Below are 24,343 nucleotides of genomic sequence, written 5' to 3' on the forward strand. Positions count from 1 at the left end.
AAGGAATGGATGATCTTTTGTATCGTTCAGTTCTTGCTCTGAAAGGCCAGAATTTGTGTGTGTGGGATGTTTCCCTTCCAGAGGTTGTGATGATTGATTGGTAGTGGTAAGAGGTTCCTCAGACTGGAGCAGATGGGAGTAGCGTGAACTGGCCCCTAAACACTGATCTTGAGTCAGTTTTGCATTTTCCTCACTAATTGTTAAGGTTAGGATTGGGAGAGGGGTATCTGATCCTATATCTGTATCTAAGAGAAACTTCACCCCGGAGTGAGATGATTAGCAAACTGGAGGCAGAGCCAAGTTCTTCTCTCAGTCAATGAGCTGAGGTTGAGGGATAAAAGTTCTACAAGTTAAGAATACCGTAACAGAGAGATGCATTTAGTCCCCTCAGAGGGGGAAGGGCTGACTAGTCCTTGGGCATTGTTCTTTGTGCTTTCCTTGTGTTCCTGGACCATTTGCCATGCAGCTCCAGGTGAATTAGGGCAGAGCCTACACATGTAAATATGTCACTACTGTGTTATAAACCTATGGCACTATCAAGTTATAAATAAGAGAGGAATTGCAGTTGGGAGTCTTATTAAATGCTTTATTAAAAAATAACGTGAACAATACCAAAAAGCAGGACTTTATTCTAATTTCATAGAGACTGAATGAAACGTGTGTTACTTCACTTTGTACCCATCTTATAAATATCACAAAAATGTGTCTGAACAGAATTATAATGCCTTGAGTAGCGCTTACTACAAAGTAGATACAAAACATCATTTCCTGAAAATGAAAAAACAAACATTTATTGCAATCAGAGTGTTTTTATTACAAGGCACAGATGTTTTGTAGGGTCTCAGTTTCTTCATCTTGTCCACACAGAGTCTTTATCCCCCATACCCAGACCTCATCTTCAAAGTGTTTGAATTATCATTCATTCATCTTTCACAAAATTGGCTGTGCAGTGCACACCACGTTACGTCAAGAAACAGTTTAAACATTACAGCATAGTTAGCCTCTAGTCAGCCTAAAACACGGAGACTGGCTTGCTATAGTTTCACTGAGAAGTACAAAGTATAGAGCGCCAGACCTAAGGCCTACATGTAATCTCAATGCAACATGGTGAAAAATCAAGCTAGTCCTGAAACTGACAGAGCTGAATGCAAGTAATCGTAATGGATATTTAATTTCAATCATCACCTCTTTTGTACACTAAATGGTTGTGAACATTAAAAGTTAATAAGACATTCTCTACGCAATATGTCTGAAGAGCTAGCCCTTATGTTTTCCAACAGTGCAGATATAATAAACCCCAAGACAGAAAAAAATATATTAAAAAAGTTAAATGGTGCTAGTCTGTTTAGTGCTATCACGCCAACTCCGGCACAAATAGCACAAACAGATCTGGGACCAGGCTAGAATAAACTCTGACAGTCCTGACAATAAAAAACAAACAAAAAAACATTGCTACAAAAACCAACTCACTATCTAATACAAATATGGAACAAGGAATAATGTTTATTTTTCAGTTTCTAGAACATAGCATAGTGTAAACAGACATAATACCACTGAATAATATATATTTGCGTGTAGAGCTCAGCATAACGATCTGCTTGAACCAACTCCCATTGAGTTGGATGTGCTTTATCCTAGCAACGGTGAATGACTGCACAATGTAAATGGTGAAATAAAGAACAGGTATAAAGATATAAAAATGTCTTCCAAGACAAATCTTAATAATATTCCAATCTTCTTCTCGCCATGGGGCTACTGCATGTTTAACTGAGACTGGTAATAGTACTCCTTTAATCTTACTGGATACGAAAAGCAAACCTCTAATATATATATATACATATGCCTGGGAAGTGTATACCCTGCACTTTTTACACAATTAGACAAAATAATTTCCCAGTAAGAATCATTCTAAACCATGTTATAGTTGCATTGGATAGTCCCTTCTTTTACATTGTACCAAAACTGTCACCGTTTACAGGCAGGTATGGGATTGACATCGACTGATAAATAGTGCATTCAGTATTAACTCACTCTTTTTACCCCAACCAGGCAGGGCTTTCAATCATAGTAGCTTGGAATTAGTATGTATGTGTCCGTCAAATCTATCGCTCAAAGGGTCTGGGTGTTTTCTTCTTCTTAACAAGCTGGGCCTTGAGCAGAGGAACATAATAACTTGTGTCCCAAATGGCAACCTACTGTATTCCCTATTTAGTGCACTACTTTTAACCAAAGACATGAGCCCTGGTCAAAAGTAGTTCCCTACATAGGGAATAGAGAGCCATTTGGGACACAGTTGAAAGGACAGTTGGCCTGTCTCTTCTTATTGGTACCAGGGGGTCTTTCGGATCCAGTGGAGGGTGAAGCCTGCATCCGTCCGGATCTTGATGGAGGCAGCCTCAGCCTCTCTTACCGTCTCCTTCACAGACTGCATCAGGTTCTGGGCATTGTGAACCAACATCTCTGTGGCCTGGGGGAGGGGGAAGGAAAGAAAAATGGTGGTCACATTTTACATGACGTTGCTCTTATGTGTAATAACACTGTAATTACACTAGTAACAACATGCTATTTATATCAGTGTTTCCCCTATATTAATTTAGCAGCGGCGGCCCACCGCTGCAAAAAAATATGTAATTTTGTAAAATACATATATTTCTGCTGAGACGCGCTTTTAAATGGATAGTCGTTGGCTCAATGACTGGAAGTCTATGGGAACAGCTAGCATGTCATTGTGCTAAGTAGTAATTAACCCTCCCCCTCCCCCCCAACCTTGCCACCACTGCTGAAAGATTGTACATTTCATAGTACATTTCTAGTTGAAATAATATAATAACAGAAATCGCTCAACTCCATTACGATGTAATTTCAAACGCAAAAAGGTAACTTTGGTTGATATGTGTTATCCAGTTATCTCCAGTGTACTGACCTGCTCGGACTCCTCCTCGCTGATGTTGGTACGACCCAACATGGTGGCCTTGACTGTGGAGAGGATCTTGAGCTGTGTGCTAATGGTGGGGATCCGCTCACACACCTGGAATACAGAGAAGTTTATTTAAGTTTAAGTTCCGAGAAACCAGTGAGAGACACAGAAAACAGTGTAGTTTAATTCAAATGATCTACCCTAAATCAAATCACGAGGACAGGGTGGAAATTCAATTATCTTTAGTCCTACCACTCCTACATTAATATAATGTTGTCCTTTGTATGGTCTTGCCAGAGCAGCAGCTGCTACACAAGAAAAACCTGAAGAGAGCGGAGTCTGAAAATCCTTGCTTCCTCTGTTCTTGTTTGCTCAATTAATCCAATGAGCTTTGAGAAACAAGGACACATTGGCAGAATATTGGACCAGATGAAACCCTGATGAAGGCAGCATAGCTGTCGAAACGTTGGTATTTATTAATTTTATTGCATCGTAGCCATGAGAGTTAGCATTTTATTTTTTCTAAGAAGACTGGACCAGGGACCAGTCAGTCAACTGACCTGGAGCAGGTTGGTCCGGATGCGTTTGTCTGTGCACTGCTTGGCCACCTCCTTGGCCAGCCTCGTGACCTCATCTGAGGCCTTGGCGATGTCTTTGGCACACTGGATGAGGGCACGCTTGTTCCCACTGCCACCGCGCACCAGACGGGACATCTCAGCCATGAGCAAGGCCATTCTCTTGGCTGCACCGATGATGTCGTTACCCTGAAAGAGATTACAAAAAACAAGGCATTAAATTGGACGTATGACAACACAGTTGGGGTTGATTCCGTTTCCGGTGTAATTGTGCAGTATACATGTTTATGTGCATGTCACACTTCCTAGATGACACCGAATTAGGGCTAGTCTGAATCTGCTCTACTATTGCTTTCTGGTCACAGAGAAATTCTGTATTGGCAATAAACTAAACTTTGAACATGTAACTAACTGTATATGTGCTGTTATCTCACCTTGCTGGACCACTTGCGGGCCTCCTCGTGGAGCTGCCTGGCGGCCATCATCATGGGCTCGCTCACCATCTCTCCCACTTCCTGCTCTGGGAAGTCCTCGTCCTTCTCCTCTGGGGGAGGGGGTCTGGGGGGAGGAACCTCACCCTCTGGGAGAGGGGGTTTGGGTGGGGCGGGCTCGTCGCTGACCTGGCGTGTATTCAGATAGGTGAAACGTTCAGAATGTTGCAGATAGAAATGAATCCCTCTATTCTACATGGCAGATAATATGTTCTAAAAATATCTAGTTTTTATATGAACGTTCTGAAACCCCATTTGTACCCCACTGAACAAAACCCTGGTGTTGACAGTGCAGAATTGTGAAGTCTTTTGTGACAGATGCTGATGTGAAAAGAGCTTCATAAATAAATTTGACTGATTGACTTACGTGCAGCTGATGCAGATCAGGAGGAGGTGGTGGTGGGAAGTCTGGTTCCTGTGGCTGGAAGGCATCTCTCACCTTGGCAACGGCACCCAGGATCCTATAGCCTGAGTCCAGGAAGCCCTTCTGCAGACCTGGACACAACAGAGGAAGAAGGAGATGCATATAGGTAGTTAGTTAGGCCTTATAAACAGGAGATTAGACAAAGGCCCCAAAAGGTGCTGGTATGGCGGCAGTAACACATTGACAGGTCCCAAAACCATAACACCATCGACTGAACCTTAACTTTTGACAATCACAGATTCAGAAATTGACAGAATGAGGCTTTATATTTAGTATTAGGTCATGTTGGATAGCTGTACACGGGTAGCTATAACAGCAGGGTATACAGTATAATGATCAAATGCATCCTAAATGTCGGGAAACTGCCTTGGAACGTACTTGGATCTGTGATGTTCCCAGCCACAGCCTTGGCGTCCATCACCATGGGAGAGATGGTCCGGCTGAGCTCATCAGACGCAGCCTTCACTATCTCTCTGAACTTGGGATCCTCAGAGTTCTCCACCTAGGAAAGAAAGTGTATTCATGCGTTTCTATTTTTTGTTATGTAATTTTTGTTTTGTTTTTACTCCCCCAATTTCGTGATATCCAATTGGAGGTTACAGTCTTGTCCCATCGCTGCAACTCCCGTAAGGACTCGGGAGAGGCGAAGGTCGAGAGCCATGCGTCCTCTGAAACACGACCCTGCCAAGCCGCACTGCTTCTTGACACACTGCTCACTTAACACGGAAGCCAGCCGCACCAATGTGTCGGAGGAAACACCGTACAGCTTGCGACTGAAGTCAGCGTGCATGCGCCCGGCCCGCCACAAGGAGTCGCTAGAGCACGATGGGACAAGGATCCCGGCCGGCCAAACCCTCCCCTAACCCGGACGACGCTGGGCCAATTGTGCGCCGCCTCAGGGGTCTCCCGGTCGCGGCCGGCTGCGACACAGCCTGGGATTGAACCTGGGTCTGTAGTGACGCATCCTGCACTGCGATGCAGTGCCTTAGACTGCTGCGCCACTTGGGAGGCCATGCGTTGTTCATATCATCTAATTTAAACTGAACTGCAATTCAGTTGTCAGTATTGTAATCTGCTAAAGTGCACCATTGTGGCACGTGTTTGTATGCTTACGCATCTGTATTGCTTGCTCTTTGGGGTTTTAGGCTGGGTATCTGTAAATCACTTTGTGACAACTGCTGATGTAAAAAGGGCTTTATAAAATAAATGTGATTGATTGTATGTGTAAATAAAAATGATCAACACCTCTCGTTTCGCCACCAGGAGGATCCGGTTGGCCCGCCGGGCGATGCTGGTGGCCCCGGCCACTAACATCTGGGGCTGGTGGTTAGCCATGGCCACGCGACACTTATCCAGGTCTTTCTTAATGGCCTCCTCAGAGGCATTCAACAGAGACTTGGTGTCTATGGCCTCATCCACCAAACCTAGGAGACAGAGAAGACATCATTCTTAGTGCTTATAACGAAGTGACCACAACGCCCACTTTTTGTAATCAATGACAAATGACACAAGATGGTCTTGGCACTACCTGTCATTTTCTCCACGTTGTCAATCCACTGGTTCTTCATGGTCTCAAAGTGCTCGTAAGCAGCCTGGTTGCCTGGGTTTCTCAGCAGGATACGGGCAGCAGAGACCACCTAGAAGAGAATGTTCCAGCCGGGGAAAAGAGGTCAACTGACCAAGGCCAAATGAATCGTCCCTATGTCACTATGGCATAAGCACCACACAAATGTTGATGTTGCACAAAATACAAACACACACCACTGGTTCTCTGGACCCCCGCAAAGTCAGAGTTTGGGCCCCTCCCCTCCCTAAATAAACCCCTCAATGTATAGACAACCGATCGCTGTCCATGGTTCTGAAATTGCGACGTCTACGCGGCTGACTATCGATAGGCTATCAGATTATGTGGTGCTAGTGCTTGCAGTAGCCTATAGCTTTGCTTTAATGGGTACATGTTTATTTTTATTTGGTCGCCATTTTCTCACGTTAAACCTTACGTTTATGTTTCACGAAGCTATAGACCTACGGTGTCGCAATGATGCCATTTAGAATGCTTGCTGAAGGCAATAATGTAATTCAAGTGGGAAGTTCAAAGATTGCAGATTATAAAATGAATTTCCGATGTAACAGCATACTAATGTTTTTAGAATATACAATTGTCTTGTAGGCCTTTCTGGGAGGGGAGAGGAGGAGGAGGGCCGGCACTCTCACTAGAGGAACTGACACTATTCTGGAGGGGAGGAGAAGGATGGACTCTCACTAGAGGAACTGACACTATTCTGGAGGGGAGGAGGAAGAGGAGGAGCAAGGCCACTGTCATTGCCGGGTCTGGGCAGTGAGGTCTCTGTTGGGACTGGGAGGCTGTTAGTTCTAGCTGCTGCATAAGTAGGTCTACTAGCTTCCACCTGCCATAGTGTTTCATCAGTCGATTCACCCACTCACTCTCCATTCGAGTCCCACCTGATTCACCCATTCACTCTCCATCAGAGTCCCACCTGATTCACCCACTCACTCTCCATCCGAGTCCCACCTGATTCACCCACTCACTCTCCATCCGAGTTCCACCTGATTCACCCACTCACTCTCCATCCGAGTTCCACCTGATTCACCCACTCACTCTCCATCCGAGTCCCACCTGATTCACCCACTCACTCTCCATCCGAGTCCTACCTGATTCACCTAGCTTTTTAAAAAATTGACAGCCAATTAGGTGAAGATGCTGAGGCGGGCTGCCGCCGGCGCCACTGAGAAATAGGCAAATTAGATGCATGACAACTACATTGACTGTCTGACTCACCTACTACCCATGTAGATTGGACAACACAAACATTTCGCCTGCTACATGTGGAAATTAAAAAGGAGGGTTACTGTCAAAATTATATATATATTTTTTTTTACACAATTTAGACATCGGCTGAGATGACAGGCCCACGAGCTTTGCGGAGGCTACGGGGGTTTCCGCTAAGCCAGTGACACACACGCACATATTCACACACACACATACTGTCCCATACCTGTGGTGTCAGGTCCCTTGTAGACTTGACGGCAGCTTGGATCCCCTCCACAGTGCTCTTGTTAGCTGTTCCTACAGCGGCAGCCTTTTCTGCCGTGGCACCCAGCTTGTTGGCATGGTTCTCAAAGTTGGCCGCCCTCTCGTCAAACACCTAACATAACAGTGACAAATCATAGAATGATGAGAAATATTATTAAATATTAATCTTACATGATTACTAAAGGTAAAAGTTCCCTCGGGAAATGTAGTCTAAGTATTATTGAGTGGCAAGTACATAAATGATTGGAAAATAATCAATGAATCATCCATATGTTGCACTGATAGTTTCTTTGTTTAGTGTATGATGATATGAATCTGCCAAATAAGTCGCCCTATTGCAGAGCCATATTATAGGCATATACAGTACATTTACATTTCACATTTTAGTCATTTAGCAGATGCTCTTATACAGAGTGACTTAAAGGAGCAATTAGGGTTAAGTGCCTTGCTCAAGGGCACATCGACTGATTTTTCACATAGTCGGCTCGGGATTAGAACCAGCGACCTTTCGATTACTGGCCCAACACTCTTAACAGCTAGTCTACCTGCTGCCATACACACCTCTAGCCATATTGGCATGTACTTTAGAGCTCTATATACTGCTCAGTTCATAGGTAGAGTGATTGAATGAGCCATGATGAAGTTAGGGAGACAGACAGAGAGAGAGACAGAGGGAGAGGGAATGAGAGAAGAAGGGAAGGAGAGAAAGAGAAAATCCCCCACCTGGTCCCTGTTCGGGGCATCGGGCGGGGCGGTGGAGGCTACAGCCAGTAGTTTGATGGGAGTGGTCGTATCGCTGAAGATGTCCGACACCTCGTGAGTCATAGCTTCCTGCATCTTTTCTTTGAGGTCCTGAGAAGACAAGACCACACACACACACGAGTTAGTAAGCATTAGACCAGCTTTAGAAGTATTACATGTTAACAATAGGCTCTTTTGTCAAGTGGTTTACATTGCAGCTATGATCTATGGATAGTCCGGATTTCTATCTGTAGATGCTCTAACGATGGTCATACAATCAACAAACTATCTGTTGATAAGCAACTGCTTGCTAAGGCTGCGGTTAGGGTTAGGTTTACAATAAGGGTAAGGGTTAAGGTTAGGATAAGGGTTAAGTTTAGGGTTAAAGCTAGGGTTAGTTTATGGTTAGTTGAAATGAGAACCATAGTCATCGTGGCTCTGTCTTTGACTGCAGCTGGTGTGTCCCACCAGGAGGGGGAGCACTTCACCATGCCTGTGTCAGAGTGAGCTCCAGTCAGTCTGGATGACTTGTGTGAATAATGACTTGTGTGGATAATGACTTGTGTGGCTAATGACGTGTGTGGCTAATGACGTGTGTGGCTAATGACGTGTGTGGCTAATGACTTGTGTGGCTAATGACGTGTGTGGCTAATGACGTGTGTGGCTAATGACGTGTGTGGCTAATGACTTGTGTGGCTAATGACGTGTGTGGCTAATGACGTGTGTGGCTAATGACGTGTGTGGCTAATGACGTGTGTGGCTAATGACGTGTGTGGCTAATGACGTGTGTGGCTAATGACGTGTGTGGCTAATGACGTGTGTGGCTAATGACTTGTGAGAGTGAATGTGAGCCGTCTCACCTTCAGGGTCTCCTGGAGCTGTTGAGCCACGGCACGCGCCTGTGGCGACTCCCCCTCGCCCCTGGCGGCCAGGTTGGCTAGCTGGGCCATCAGCTGTTCTACCTGCTCACACTTCCTCACCAGCTCCTGTCTATAGGGACCTGGCAGGGCGTTAGCCAGACGATGGCCCTCCGCCACCAGACCCCGGATAGCTGCCTGGCCTGGGGAGAGACAAAGATGGAGTCAGACACAGAAGCACACAGCAGACCACAGCAGTCTAGGCAGCTTTATATCGATTCGGGCCAGAGGGTAAAGTTAAGAGTAGGACCACCCATTCTTCCTTTATATATATTCAATATATTGTTGTACATTATTATGTATAGCTGTGGTTATGCTTACTCTGAACATTCTCTAGTAGACTGTGTCATACAGTCCAGAGCAATAAACAATGCATGACATGTGAGAGTGTATCCAGGCTTCTGAGCTGACAAGCCAAAGAGAACATTATGAGGTTAGGTGTGAGTAGTGGAATGTAGTGCACAGAGAAAAACAACACATCAAACAAGTTCACAAAGAAAGAGGCGGAAGGAGGGAGGGCTAAGAGGGGGAGAGAGAGAGGGAGCCAGAAAGAGACAGAGAGAGGAGAAATCAAGAGGCAGGGAGGGGTAAAGAGAAAGAGAGAGAGAAAGAAAGAGGGACGGAATGAAGGGGGGAGAGAGAGAGAGAGAGAGAGAGAGAGAGAGAGAGAGAGAGAGAGAGAGAGAGAGAGAGAGAGAGAGAGAGAGAGAGAGAGAGACTGGGCTATTCAGACTCACCCACTCCACCGTCATCAATGGTAGGGTTCTCCATCCAGCTCTGGGCCTGTTCTATCTTCCCCTCCAGGTGGACTGCTGCCTTTGCAGGCCTGCTGTTGGCTACAGCCTTGTTGGTCTTAGACTGCAGGTTCTGTAGAGCCGTGGCTATCTGCTTGGCCAATGCCCTGGCCTCCGGAGTGTCTCCTTTACCCCTGTAAATGGGAGAGAATAATGTACTGGAAAGCACCTTTCTCATAGTCTCTCTAAAGCATGATATACAGTGAGGGAAAAAAGTATTTGATCCCCTGCTGATTTTGTACGTTTGCCCACTGACAAAGAAATGATCAGTCTATAATTTTAATGGTAGGTTTATCTGAACAGTGAGAGACAGAATAACAACAAAAAAATCCAGAAAAATGCATGTCAAAAATGTTATAAATTGATTTGCATTTTAATGAGGGAGATAAGTATTTGACCCCTCTGCAAAACATGACTTAGTACTTGGTGGCAAAACCCTTGTTGGCAATCACAGAGGTCAGACGTTTCTTGTAGTTGGCCACCAGGTTTGCAAACATCTCAGAAGGGATTTTGTCCCACTCCTCTTTGCAGATCTTCTCCAAGTCATTAAGGTTTAGAGGCTGACGTTTGGCAACTCAAACCTTCAGCTCCCTCCACAGATTTTCTATGGGATTAAGGTCTGGAGACTGGCTAGGCCACTCCAGGACCTTAATGTGCTTCTTCTTGAGCCACTCCTTTGTTGCCTTGGCCGTGTGTTTTGGGTCATTGTCATGCTGGAATACCCATCCACGACCCATTTTCAATGCCCTGGCTGAGGGAAGGAGGTTCTCACCCAAGATTTGACGGTACATGGCCCCGTCCATCGTCCCTTTGATGCGGTGAAGTTGTCCTGTCCCCTTAGCAGAAAAACAACCACAAAGCATAATGTTTCCACCTCCATGTTTGACGGTGGGGATGGTGTTCTTGGGGTCATAGGCAGCATTCCTCCTCCTCCAAACACGGCGAGTTGAGTTGATGCCAAAGAGCTCGATTTTGGTCTCATCTGACCACAACACTTTCACCCAGTTCTCCTCTGAATCATTCAGATGTTCATTGGCAAACTTCAGACGGGCATGTATATGTGCTTTCTTGAGCAGGGGGAACTTGCGGGCGCTGCAGGATTTCAGTCCTTCACAGCATAGTGTGTTACCAATTGTTTTCTTGGTGACTATGGTCCCAGCTGCCTTGAGATCATTGACAAGATCCTCCCGTGTAGTTCTGGGCTGATTCCTTACCGTTCTCATGATCATTGCAACTCCACGAGGTGAGATCTTGCATGGAGCCCCAGGCCGAGGGAGATTAACAGTTCTTTTGTGTTTCTTCCATTTGAGAATAATCGCACCAACTGTTGTCACCTTCTCACCAAGCTGCTTGGCGGTGGTCTTGTAGCCCATTCCAGCCTTGTGTAGGTCTACAATCTTGTCCCTGACATCCTCGGAGAGCTCTTTGGTCTTGGCCATGGTGGAGAGTTTGGAATATGATTGATTGATTGCTTCTGTGGACAGGTGTCTTTTATACAGGTAACAAACTGAGATTAGGAGCACTCCCTTTAAGAGTGTGCTCCTAATCTCAGCTCGTTACCTGTATAAAATACACCTGGGAGCCAGAAATCTTTCTGATTGAGAGGGGGTCAAATACTTATTTCCCTCATTAAAATGCAAATCAATTTATAACATTTTTGACATGCGTTTTTCTGGATTTTTTTGTTGTTATTCTGTCTCTCACTGTTCAAATAAACCTACCATTAAAGTTTTAGACTGATCATTTCTTTGTCAGTGGGCAAACGTACAAAATCAGCAGGGGATCAAATACTTTTTTCCCCTCACTGTAGTCATTTTAGGGAAAGTTAAATCAAAATGAAATGACGTTGTTTACGATTTGTGGACTACTGGCCAGCAAGAAAACAAAATGTGATTCAACCTCTAAAGAATTACATTGCCAAGGGATACATGTATAGTGAGAACAATAATTGCCCAAGAACCGAAACCTGTGGAACTCAATATTTAACCTTGGGAGTGTTTTGAACTTTCTTCATCGAAGTCTTCTTTATTCTTCAAGGAATGCAACCAACAACTATTTCCATAGCATCTCCAATGTGCTACTTACTGTCTCCGGAGCTCAGAGAGCTTGGCGGTGAGAGCAGCCATCTCTCCGATGGACCTCAGGATGTCATCTCTCTCCTTGGGGTCTTCACACATGTCAGCGATCTTCTTGGCCTCAGCCAGGAGGGCTCGGATGTTCTCCTCTCCCTCAGGACCACCGTTGGGGTCTGCCAGCCAGTTCTGCAGGGGCACATGGTTAGTGGTCAACATAACACAATAGGCCCAACACCATGGAACACAAATTACTGTTGTTTAATGCTTTTGTGTGTTATCCTCTGGGATTTGTATTTTCTTTTACTTTTACCCTATCAATCAATCAATTAGCCAATCAATCAGAGATCCTACCTGAGCAGCGTCGATCTTCTTGGCGATGACCTGTTTGGAGTTGGTCATGGCCTCCAATTTCCGGGCTGCATTCTCCACCTTTCCCGTGAGAACGTCCAGGCCCTGGGAGACCTGCTGGGCCTTCTGCATGGCTGCAGGAGATGCCCCCTGACCCCTGGAGAGAATGACAACCCAGAACATCAGTTGGTTGTAAAATTCCAGAAACGTTCACAAAGTTCACAGGTTTTTCAGGAATCCCAGCATGGTTGGAATCCCTGCTTATTCCCTACTGATTCCAGGAATAACTGGGTTAATGTGTGGAAAGCAGGTTGGCATTTATCGTCATGAATCTGGACCTGGAGGCAGCTATGCAGAGTGGTCACTAGCTAGCACAGCCACAAAATGATTAAATCCAGATAGGTGCAGTGAAATGTGTTGTTTTACTGTCCTTAACCACACTGCTAACCCTAATCTTAACCACACTGCTAACCCTAATGACACTGCTAACCCTAATGCCTAACCACACTACTAACCCTAATCACACTGCTAACCCTAATGCCTAACCTTAAATTAAGACCAAAAAGCACATTTTAGTTTTTCATTAATCTTTACAATATAGCACATTTTGACTTTGCAGCTGGCCCATCCAGTGGAAATCGCTCAGTTCTGCCTCCAGGGCAAGATTCATGACAATAAACGTCAACCTGCATGTGGAAAATGAAATCTTGTGCATAGTGTTAGTCATTCTGATGGAAAGACATAGAAAATGCTACAAAACTGACTGAGGGAATATTTCATTGACTAACATGTCCTGTACCTCTTGCCCTCCTTCTGTTTAACGTCCTGTATGTAAATGTTGTTCACTGTCTCATATGGGATGAAATAATTGAACAATAATATATATTTTTTCGATCTTAGTGTCTCCATTTCCAGACTCAGAGCAGAGAGGCCTTTCCAGTTGACAGCAGACAGTAACTCATCCAGGCCGGGGGTTTAACTAGATCATGCATTAAGTGCGGAAAGCTGCTTTTAATCTGGCAGCATGATTTAGTCCCCAGCCACTGTGAGATCTGATTGGATGGGTATCAGTTACAGTCTAACACACTATAATCCCCTGTAATAAACGTACCACCTTGTAGGCTACTTCCTCCCACTGATTGATCACAGTGATTGATCACAGGCTGTGTTGCAAATGGCACCCCATTCCCTATATATATTTTTTGCAGTTTTACTTTAGTGCCTTATTGCAAACAGGATGCATGTTTTGGAATATTTTATTCTGTACAGGCTTCCTTCTTTTCGCTCTGTCATTTAGGTTAGTATTGTGGAGTGATTACAAATGTTGTTGATCCATCCTCAGTTTCTCCTATCACAGCCATTCAACTTTAAAGTCACCATTGGCTTCATGGTGAAATCCCTGAGCGCTTTCCTTCCTCTCCGGCAACTGAGTTAGGAAGGCCGCTTGTAGCTTTGTAGTGACTGGGTGTATTAGCGCGCACCGCTAACTAGCTAGCCATTTCACACTGGTTACACTCACCCCCCTTTGACCTCCTCCTTCTCTGCAGCAACCAGTGATGTGGGTCACGGCACCAATATAACAGTGTTGCTTCCGTCCCTCTCCTCGCCCCAACCTGGGCTCGAACCAGGGACCCTCTGAACACATCAATAACTGCCTCCTACGAAGCATCGTTACCTATCGCTCCACAAAAGCCACAGCCCTTGGAGAGCAAGGAAACCAACTACTTCAAGGTCTCAGAGCCAGTGACATCACCGATTGAAACGCTACTAGCACGCACTGCTAACTAGCTAGCCATTTCACACCAGTTACATTAGCTTGAGAAATGTTTACAAAAACAATTAATATACACTACCAGTCAAAAGTTTGGACACACCTACTCATTCAAGAGTTTCTTTATTTTTACTATTTTCTACATTGTAGAATAATAGTGAAGACATCAAAACTATGAAATAACACATATGGAATCATGTAGTAAACAAACAAAAAAGTTAAACAAGTCAAATTATGTTTTATATTTGAGATTCTTCAAATAGCCACCCTTTGCCTTGATGACAGCTTTGCACACTCTTGGCATTCTCTCAACTAGCTTCATGAGGTAGTCACCTGAAATGCATTTCAATTAACAGGTGTGCCTTCTTAAAAGTTAATTTGTGGAATTTCTTTCCTTCTTAATGCGAGCCAATCAGTTGTGTTGTGACAAGTTAGGGGGGGTATACAGAAGATAGCCCTATTTGGTAAAAGACCAAGTCCATATTATGGCAAGAACAGCTCAAATAATCAAAGATAAACACAGTCCATCATTACTTTAAGACATGAAAGTCAGTCAATACGGAACATTTCAATTACTTTGAAAGTTTCTTCAAGTGCAGTCACAAAAACCATCAAGCGCTATGATGAAACTGGCTCTCATGAGGACTGCCACAGGAATGGAAGAGTTACCTCTGCTGCAGAGGATACATTTATTAGAGTTACCAGCCTCAGAAATTGCAGCCCAAATAAATGCTTCACAGAGTTTAAGTCACAGACACATCTTAACATCAACTGTGTGAATCAGGCCTTCACGGTCGAATTGCTGCAAAGAAACCACTACTAAAGGACACCAATAAGAAGAAGAGACCTGCTTGGGCCAAGAAACACGAGCAAAGGACATTAGACCGGTGGAAATGTGTCCTTTGGTCTGGAGTCCAAATTGGAGATTTTTGGTTCCAACCGCTGTGTCTTTGTGAGACGCTGTGTGGGTGAATGGATGATCTCTGCATGTGTAGTTCCCATCGTAAAGCATGTTCCCATACGTAAAAATGTATGCACACATGACTGTAAGCCGGTTTGGATAAAAGCATCTGCTAAATGGCATATAATATTATTGTATATGTACTGTACCTGGCCCTCATCTCAGACACCTGGTCAGTGATCTGGCCCAGGGTTTTGGCTGTGCCCAGGATATCCCTCCGCTCCTTCCCAGCACACAGCTCTCCCACCTTCCCAGCCTCATCCAGGATCTGACGGATGGCCTGTTCTCCTGCATCCCCTGATCACCAGGAGACAGAGACCACAGTAAGACAAATGTTAGTTACAACCTAGAGAAAAAGGACAACTGCATTGTTCAATTGGCACCAATCAGAAGAAAACGGACTGATACAGGGAGGAACTACTTGGACTCCAATAAAACCGATTGTTTAGTTTTTAATTGAAAAACATTTTGTTACAGTGCGCCCAAATGCAGGGGTTTTCAAACCTCTCATCTGGGACCCCCAGCCATTCCATGTATATGAACTATTCCAGAACAAGCACACCTAATTCCACTTGTCAACTAATCATCAAGCCCTTGACTATATGAATCAGGTGAGCTAGTTCAGGGCTACAACAAAATAGTGAAATGTCTGGGGGTCCCCGAGGAGAGGTTTGAAAACCACTGCCCTAATGAACATGGCCCTGGTATATTAAGCCACTGGGAAGACCCGTCTCTGTTACCTTGTTGGGCGTTGGGATCTCTCAGCCAGCTCTTGGCCTGGGTCATCTTAGAGTCGATGAGCGCCAGAGCTCTCTTCATGGCCTCTGTATCCTTTAGGGTCAACAACAGGGTTAAAGGAGACAACATGGATGAATAATAAATAACCTTCCAGTCTAGAACCTCCCCCAAAATACATATTTGAAAAAGATTGATTGATTGACTACAATTAAGACTTTGTATTACAGCATTTTGAGACCTTGGGACTATAAGGTTCTATCTGCGCAAAGCATAGTTCTGAGATATTGAGCATCAAAGTTCTCGTATCCCAGATCTCAGAACTGTCTTGTTGTGAATTCTTCTTTCATAAACCATTAAGGCACTCAGTTTAAAAGGTACCTAAAGAGTATCAAAATCCTAACACATTTATAAATCAGTTATTTTAGGGGAGTGCAATCGCAGATAGAACCTTATGGCTCTGAAATGTAAATCTTGGTTCAGCCATAAGATTCTATCTAGCACAGAATGTTACAATTATTTTAATTTCAATAGAAAAGTACAGACATTTAAATGATTAAATAAATAGAATACCCTTCCTTGTTTCTTATGTTCATAACACATTTGTTAAAGCGATAGTTCCCTCAAATGACAAATACACTATATTCTATGGAGAACTAGCAAGATTGCTAAAGCTTAGCAAGCACTCGATGAGTAAACTGATATAATTTTCTGGTCTCTGACACCCAAAGTCAGTAAACTACTTGGTATGAATCAATAAAATCAAATAAAATGTTAGCAAAATACCCTTTCCATGGAGGTTTTCGTAATTATATAGAACAAGACGAAAACAGCAATGCCTCTCCTAAGGGCCTAAAACATGCTCTAAGGCAGGGTTTCCTAAACTCAGTCCCAGATCTCAGAACTGTTTTGTGAGGTCTTCCTCTTTCATGACTCAATAAGTACACTACCGATCAAATGTTTGGGGTCACTTAGAAATGTCCTTGTTTTCGAAAAGAAAAGCAATTTTTTTGTCCATTAAAATGACAAAATTGCTTTTCTTTTGAAAACAAGGACATTTCTAAGTGACCCCAAACTTTTGAATGGTATTTTACATTTGACCTTTTTTACCTTTTTAAAAATGTTTAGTCATTTAGCAGACGCTCTTATCCAGAGCAACTTACAGTTAGTGAGTGCATACATTTTTCATACTGAACACTGAGGGTGCATCTCAAAAGGTGGCCTCCTCTCTTTGATCTGCACTGATGTGAAAACATACAAATGGAATGGTAGTGTATATTTTTACATTTACATTTTAGTCATTTAGCAGACGCTCTTATCCAGAGTGACTTACAGTTCGTGAATACATATTTTTTTATACTGGCCCCCCGTGGGAATCGAACCCACAACCCTGGCGTTGCAAACGCCATGCTCTATCAACTGAGCTACATCCCTGCCGGCCATTCCCTCCCCTACCCTGGACGACGCTGGGCCAATTGTGCGCCGCCCATGAGTCTCCCGGTCGCGGCCGGCTGCGACAGAGCCTGGATTCGAACCAGGATCTCTAGTGGCACAGTTAGCACTGCTATGCAGTGCCTTAGACCACTGCGCCACTCAGGAGTCTGATCACCTTACATACAATTATTTTTTATTAACAACCCAGCATTATGTGATTGGATTGCAGATAGAACCAAGTTAAAAGGTGTTTGCGCAGATAGAACTTTCAGATTTGTCCTTTTTATCATTGTAAATTGACAAAAAATGCAAATGACCATCTAAAGAGCAACTCTATGTGAATAACACATTTTTGACCAAAATGTCAGACTGAAACTTTTAGTTCCAAGGTCACGATTTGGCATACACAAGGATTTGTTCAAATAATTCTGTGCAATGTCTAAAATTAGGTAATGTCCCTAATGATCATTCCTTTTTAGGGTAACCCTTCTGTAATTTACTGTATGTCTTCTGAGTCAGCTAATGGTCTATCTGTCAATGAGCCAGATATTCCAGCATGTGTTTGGAGTTTGAACAGGGTTGGAATAGTGATCTCATACAGTAAGAGTATTTGCCTGCTTGGGGAATTAATTAATGTGATGATGACTGATGAAAATGAGCACAGCATTCACACAGATGAACACACGGATTATGACGTTACATAGTTACATAGGGAAAATACATGTAATCTCCATGATTACCACCATTACAGCACACAACAAACCTGCAAAAAGCTGTCACACACATATGTACCTCAAATGCAAGGCTAACCTCTGGCAGCAAGACACAACCGTAAAAGTGCACATGCTGTTCAAATCAAATCACTTTCCATTATTTTGTTGAGTCCCAAATGGCACCCTATTCCCTACATAGGCACTACTGACCAGAGGCCTATAGAGTGGTGAGGAGGAGCTCCTTGGACCCTTCCGCCCTGAAGTCATTTAGCCATTCATTGTAGCCATTGGCACTCTGTAGAGTTTTCTTGTGTCAATTAATTTGTGACATTCCCAGATTACTCATTATACTAACAAAGTCTGATTAAGTCAACAAATACGATAGCCAGTTTAAAAAAAGGTTAAGGGTACAAGACTGTGTACATATCTGGCTGTGTTGGCAAAATCACTACATATCTCATGGAGCCAAGCGGGGAGAGGCTGCCCGTTATCACAGTTCCAAGACCAGTCAGAAACGTCCAGCTAACCCTACGCCAATGACGGTGGATCTCAAAACTGAACTTGGATCCGCATTAGGTAGCAATGATATCATTCGCCACCATTGTCTTACGACACGACAGATAGCTCGAACCAGTTATGACTATTCAACAGAACAATAAATAATTTTCTTAAGTTTCTTTCCAGCTAAGTTCTTAGTTACATGATTGTATAACTAAGTTTTGAAGTTGATTATCTGACACTTTATCTGACACAGAAGAGGGTCTGATCTCATTATTACTGAAACAGGATACAAGTGGAAAATATAAAGATCCAGTCCATTTACAAAATTGGAGGCCCCTTACACTTCAGTGTTGTGATGCAAAAATCCTAGCAAAATGTATAGCGCATAGAATTAAAAAGGTATTGTCGGATATTATTCATTCTAATCAGACAGGTTTTTTACATGGAAGATACATTGGAGATAATATAAGGCAAGTATTGGAAACAATAGAACACTATGGAAAATATGGGAAACCAGGCCTGCTATTCATAGCAGACTTCGAAAAGGCATTTGATAAAGTTCGACTGGAATTTATATATAAATGCCTGGAGCATTTCAATTTTGGAGAATCTCTTATAAAATGGGTCAAAATCATGTATAGTAACCCTAGGTGTAAAATAGTAAATAATGGCTATTTCTCAGAAAGTTTTAAACTATCAAGAGGAGTGAAACAAGGTTGTCCACTATCGGCATATCTATTTATTGTGGCCATCGAGATGTTAGCTATTAAAATCAGATCCAATAATAATATTAGGGGATTAGAAATACAGGGCTTAAAAACAAAGGTGTCATTGTACGCAGATGATTCATGTTTTCTTTTAGATCCACAACTAGAATCCCTCCACAGCCTCATAGAGGATCTAGATACATTTTCTAACCTCTCTGGATTAAAACCAAATTATGACAAATGTACTATATTACGTATTGGATCACTAAAAAATACAATTTTTACATTACCATGTAGTTTACCAATAAAATGGTCTGATGGTGATGTGGATATACTCGGAATACATATCCCAAAGGAAATAAATGATCTCACTTCAATAAATTTTAATAGAAAGTTAGCAAAAATAGATAAGATCTTACTACCATGGAAAGGAAAATACCTGTCAATTTGTGGAAAAATCACCCTGATTAACTCTTTAGTATTATCCCAGTTTACCTATTTGCTTATGGTCTTGCCTACGCCTAGTAAACCGTTTTTTAAATTATATGAGAAAAAAATATTCAATTTTATTTGGAATGGCAAGCCAGACAAAATTAAAAGAGCATATTTATATAATGAATATGAATTCGGAGGACAGAAATTATTAAATATTAAAGCATTAGACCTATCACTAAAAGCTTCAGTCATACAAAAGTTATACTTAAATCCGAACTGGTTCTCAAGCAAATTAGTAAGATTGTCTCACCCACTGTTCAAGAAAGGCCTTTTTCCCTTTATTCAGATTACAACCTCTCACTTTCAGTTATTTGAAAAGGAAATAATCTCCCAAATGTCACTATTTCTAAAACAAGCCATAGAAAGTTGGTTGCAATTTCAATTTAATCCTCCAGAAACGACAGAACAAATAATGCAACAAATATTGTGGTTAAATTCAAATATACTAATTGACAAAAAACCTTTATTTTTTGACAGAATGTTTAAAAAAGGTATAATCTTCGTAAATGATATCATCGGTAGGACTGGTGGAGTTATGTCGCACATGCAGCTAACAAAAACATATGGAAATGTCTGCTCTACCCAAAATTACAACCAAATAATTGCAGCCTTACCGCAAAAGTGGAAGAGGAAAGTTGAAGGGGGAGAAAGTAAGGAACTTGTCTGTCGGCCTTGCATTAAAGAACATAATTGGTTAAGGAAAACTGTGATAAATAAAAAAGTATATCAGTTTCACTTAAGGACCAAAGGATTGACAGCCGTCCCATATAGATTGCAAAATAGTTGGGAAGAGATCTTTGACGTACCGATCCCATGGCATAGTGTTTATGAACTGACACGCAAAACGACACCGGATTCAAAAATTTGAATCTTTCAATTTAAATTATTATATAAAATTCTTGCTACCAATAGAATGTTATTTATATGGGGGATACAATCTTCCCAGCTCTGCAGATTTTGCTGTGAAGAGATAGAATCATTAGATCATTTGTTTTGGTTCTGTCCATTTGTAGCTTGTTTTTGGACACAGGTCCAGGAATGGCTAAAGGATTGCAATATTTACCTGGAACTAACCTTGCAGATAGCATTACTGGGTGATCTGAAAAGTCATAGTCAATCAATCAATAATATAATAATACTTTTAGCAAAAATGTTTATTTTTAATTCACAATCTGTAGAAGCAATGAGAATAGAAAGGTTCAGAACTTTTGTAAAACATCACAGTATGGTTGAAATATATATGGCAAATAGAAATCCTATATGGATGGTGTTAAGAGATAGATGGGAGGTATTGAATAGAGTTGAAGGATGGGACTAATAACAAATAACAACAAATAATAACAAAGATAGCTAATAATGTAAGCATACTGTGTCCATAATAAGTATATAGGTTGTATGTTGGGAGCTTTTGGGAAAGAGCACAGTTAGAAAGATATGGCATTTAGAAGCAAACCGGATGGACATCATGAAAATGATCGGAGAGGTTTAGAGTAGAAGAAGTTCAGGAGCAAAAAAATAAATAAATAAATAAATATATATATATATATATATATATATATATATATATATATATATATATATATGGATATAGAATTATTGTAAAATTAACTCTGTCCATAAGGTGTAGATAGTAATTATAGACCGGAAGTAGAGGCCTGGGCGTTGTTGTTCACTAATTTACTCCAAGTAGGGAAAGGATGGTGGGGTTGAAAAGTAATAAAGGGGAATATATATATATAAAAAATAAAAAAAAACATGAGGGATTGGAACTGATGCAGACAATTACATTGATAGAAGATACAATCTATCTGCAATATTAAGCTGATCCATCCCCCCCCCAAAAAAAAAAAAAAAAAAAAAAAAAAAAAAAAAGTTTTGAAGTTGAGGGTGCAGTATTTATGAAGCTTGGCAATGACGACGAAAACTAGCATAGTTCAGCTAGCCAGATAGTTTAGCCGGGGAAAACAAGCTCGGGATAGGATATAGTTGGGCGCACATGCGCACTAGGCTAATTCAGGACACAAATTGTAGTTTTTATGCCCTGATATCAGGAGCTGGCGGCAAAAAGTTAGATTAAACAATTCAGAGACTGAAGCGAATCGGTATACAATCCCGAAATCAGCTGTAACTTCATTAGTAAAACAAAGCTTAAAAATATGTTTGAGCAGGGGCGCAGCTTTCACTGGGGATGGGGACGGACGGACGGGGGGGGGGGGGTACATGTGCCCCCCACATTCTGAAATTGGATTTTTGTCACCACAAAATTGGAATGTGATACAAAACGAGGCAACGGTGTGCCATGCGGACACCTCCGAGCGGTCGGGTAGGCTGTTTGGAGTGTTTATCCGACTGAAAAAAAAAAAAAGATCTAAAACCAAAGTTTTGCTCCTGTGTCCAGAAAATTAATGGTGAAGTCACTTCCGGACACGGTAGACTCCTCCTCACCACTATGGGCCATGGTGAAAAGTAGTACACATTACACTGAATGTACAAAACATTAAGAACACCTTCCTAATATTGAGTTGCACCCCCTTTTGCCCTCAGAACAGCCTAAACTCCACAAGGTGTCGAAAGTGTTCCACAGAGATGCTGGCCCATGACTCCAATGCTTCCCACAGTTGTGTCAAGTTGGCTGGATGTACTTTGGGTGGTGGACAATTCTTGACACACACAGGAAACTGTTGAGCGTGAAAAACCCAGCAGCATTGCAGTTCTTGACACAAACTCCTGGCACCTACTATCATAACCCATTCAAAGGCACTTAAGTCTTTTGTCTTGCCCATTCACCCTCTGAATGGCACACATACACAATCCATGTCTCAATTGTCTCAAGGCTTAAAAATCCTCCTTTAACCTGTCTCCTCCCCTTCACCTACACTGATTGAAGTCGTTTAACAGGTGACATCAATAAGGGATCATAGCTTTCAGCTGGAATCAATGAAAGAGCAGGTGTTCTTAATGTTTAGTACATTCAGTTTATAGTGAATATGAGTGTGGTCAATATGGGTGTGGTCAATATGGGGGGGGTTGTTTCACGTCATAAAAAACCAAACGACTGTCTCAATCGGAGGGAATGGAAATACAACAATTTGTCCGTCAAGAGACGGCTTTACTTGACAATGAGTCCATTCATTGGCCAAGTGTTGAAACAAAGCCGAGTTATACACAACATGTGGCAGAGGGAGATGAGAGACAAAGGGAGATGGTTACATTTTACTTTTTTAAAAACATTTTAGTCATTTAGCCGATGCTCTTATCCAGAGCGACTTACAGTGGTGAGTGCATACATATTCGTACTGGTCCCCCATGGGAATCGATCCCACAACCCTGGTGTTGCAAGCACCATGCTCTACCAACTGAGCCACACAGGACCGTGGTTGAGGGTTGAACGATAGGCTATGTCCTTTGAATGGTCTTATGCAGTTTATTACTTTTTACTCCATAAAGGACATCCACAAGTGACTGTTCTCTCTGATACCGCCACCCATGAGTTTAAAGCCTTGGCATTTGTCCTTCAGGGACAACACAGATCTATTATATTCTATATTAATACTGTACTGTATGTCTACTGTCTCTACTACATCACTGAACTAATATTAGCGTAGCGGTTTAGAGCGTTGGGCCAGTAACTGAAAGGCCCACCAAACAATACAGTAGCTGGTCCCTTGTCTTTGAATGATTTCTATGAAAATGTTGCAAATTGTTTAAAACATTTTTTTATCTGGTTTGCATGTTACGTAAAAATTGTAAGCCTCGACGACAGTTCCTGCTTTCCAAAGGTCAAAGAACAGGATGTAAATGGTCATGACCAGCATGTTTTTTTTGTTGGCATATATCCATTGGTGGGATTTCTGAGAGTATTAAAGGTAGACTCAGCGATGTGACTTAGATGCAGAAAGTAAACAGTGTAGTGGGTCAATTTCCACAACAACTAATTCCGTTGAAGCACGAGGCTCAAATTCTCAGCTGTTTTGGTGCCCTGGCTACCACACTGTACACAGTGTGAAGCAAACCTGTGCACATGTGCAGGTACTGTGTGTGACTGAGTGAGAGCGAAGTGTTGCATCTCGCTCATCTCAATATCTCCGGTGCTGCTCGTGGCAGTCATTTTGCTGAGTCTAACCTTTAAAACGGAAGATTGAGCAAAGTCAAGAATGGCACTCAAATGGTGAATAAAAATAAATAGATAAAAAAACAGGAGGTGTGGAATGATGTCACTACGACTATGTCGCAAATGGCACCCTAGCTTCCCTATGTGCCCTGGTCAAACGTAGTGCACTATATAGGGAATAGTGTGCAATTTGGAATGTATCCAAGGTTTACTTTACCAACTGATGAAGCCAGCCTGAGAAGTGGACAGGTGGTTTGACAGACCAATCCTTTCACAACACAAGCAAACACACACTCTCTAACAATACACCCATCTATCCAGTGAGAGGCCCTTGCGTTGGGGAGTATTAGTATTGGGGATCATGTAAGGTGAGAGGACATTCGATTATTTATGGTCCTAGCTAAATCTGTGAGCAAAGGACCACTGTTTTTACACACTGACATTATCGCAGTGCTGGAATCATATAATATTTTGGACCACTTGACGATTTGAGTGCCATTCTCCCACGGGCAGAAATCTAGTGCAAGATATGTACACTATTACTACACAGATCAGGATTCATTTACACTGCCTAAGGA

General features: G+C 42.4%; 1 protein-coding gene across 1 annotated transcript in view; it reads right to left on the reverse strand.

Moving 5' to 3' along the window:
* Positions 1-567: 567 nt before the first annotated feature.
* Positions 568-24,343, reverse strand: part of LOC311127740 (vinculin) — a 78,337-nt gene continuing 54,561 nt past the window's right edge. The window contains exons 7-22 of the mRNA XM_084159608.1: positions 15,810-15,900; positions 15,219-15,366; positions 12,341-12,494; positions 12,000-12,175; positions 9,858-10,048; positions 9,064-9,263; positions 8,186-8,314; positions 7,425-7,574; positions 5,936-6,044; positions 5,653-5,831; positions 4,786-4,909; positions 4,351-4,478; positions 3,927-4,112; positions 3,478-3,681; positions 2,924-3,028; positions 568-2,467 (exon numbers count right to left, since the gene is read on the reverse strand). Of these exons, the coding sequence (XP_084015734.1) occupies positions 2,321-2,467; positions 2,924-3,028; positions 3,478-3,681; positions 3,927-4,112; positions 4,351-4,478; positions 4,786-4,909; positions 5,653-5,831; positions 5,936-6,044; positions 7,425-7,574; positions 8,186-8,314; positions 9,064-9,263; positions 9,858-10,048; positions 12,000-12,175; positions 12,341-12,494; positions 15,219-15,366; positions 15,810-15,900 (2,421 nt within the window). The 3' untranslated portion in view covers positions 568-2,320. The remainder of the gene's footprint in view (positions 2,468-2,923; positions 3,029-3,477; positions 3,682-3,926; positions 4,113-4,350; positions 4,479-4,785; positions 4,910-5,652; positions 5,832-5,935; positions 6,045-7,424; positions 7,575-8,185; positions 8,315-9,063; positions 9,264-9,857; positions 10,049-11,999; positions 12,176-12,340; positions 12,495-15,218; positions 15,367-15,809; positions 15,901-24,343) is intronic.

Source organism: Coregonus lavaretus (assembly GCF_964263955.1).
Source record: "Coregonus lavaretus genome assembly, chromosome: 1".
NCBI lineage: Eukaryota > Metazoa > Chordata > Actinopteri > Salmoniformes > Salmonidae > Coregonus > Coregonus lavaretus.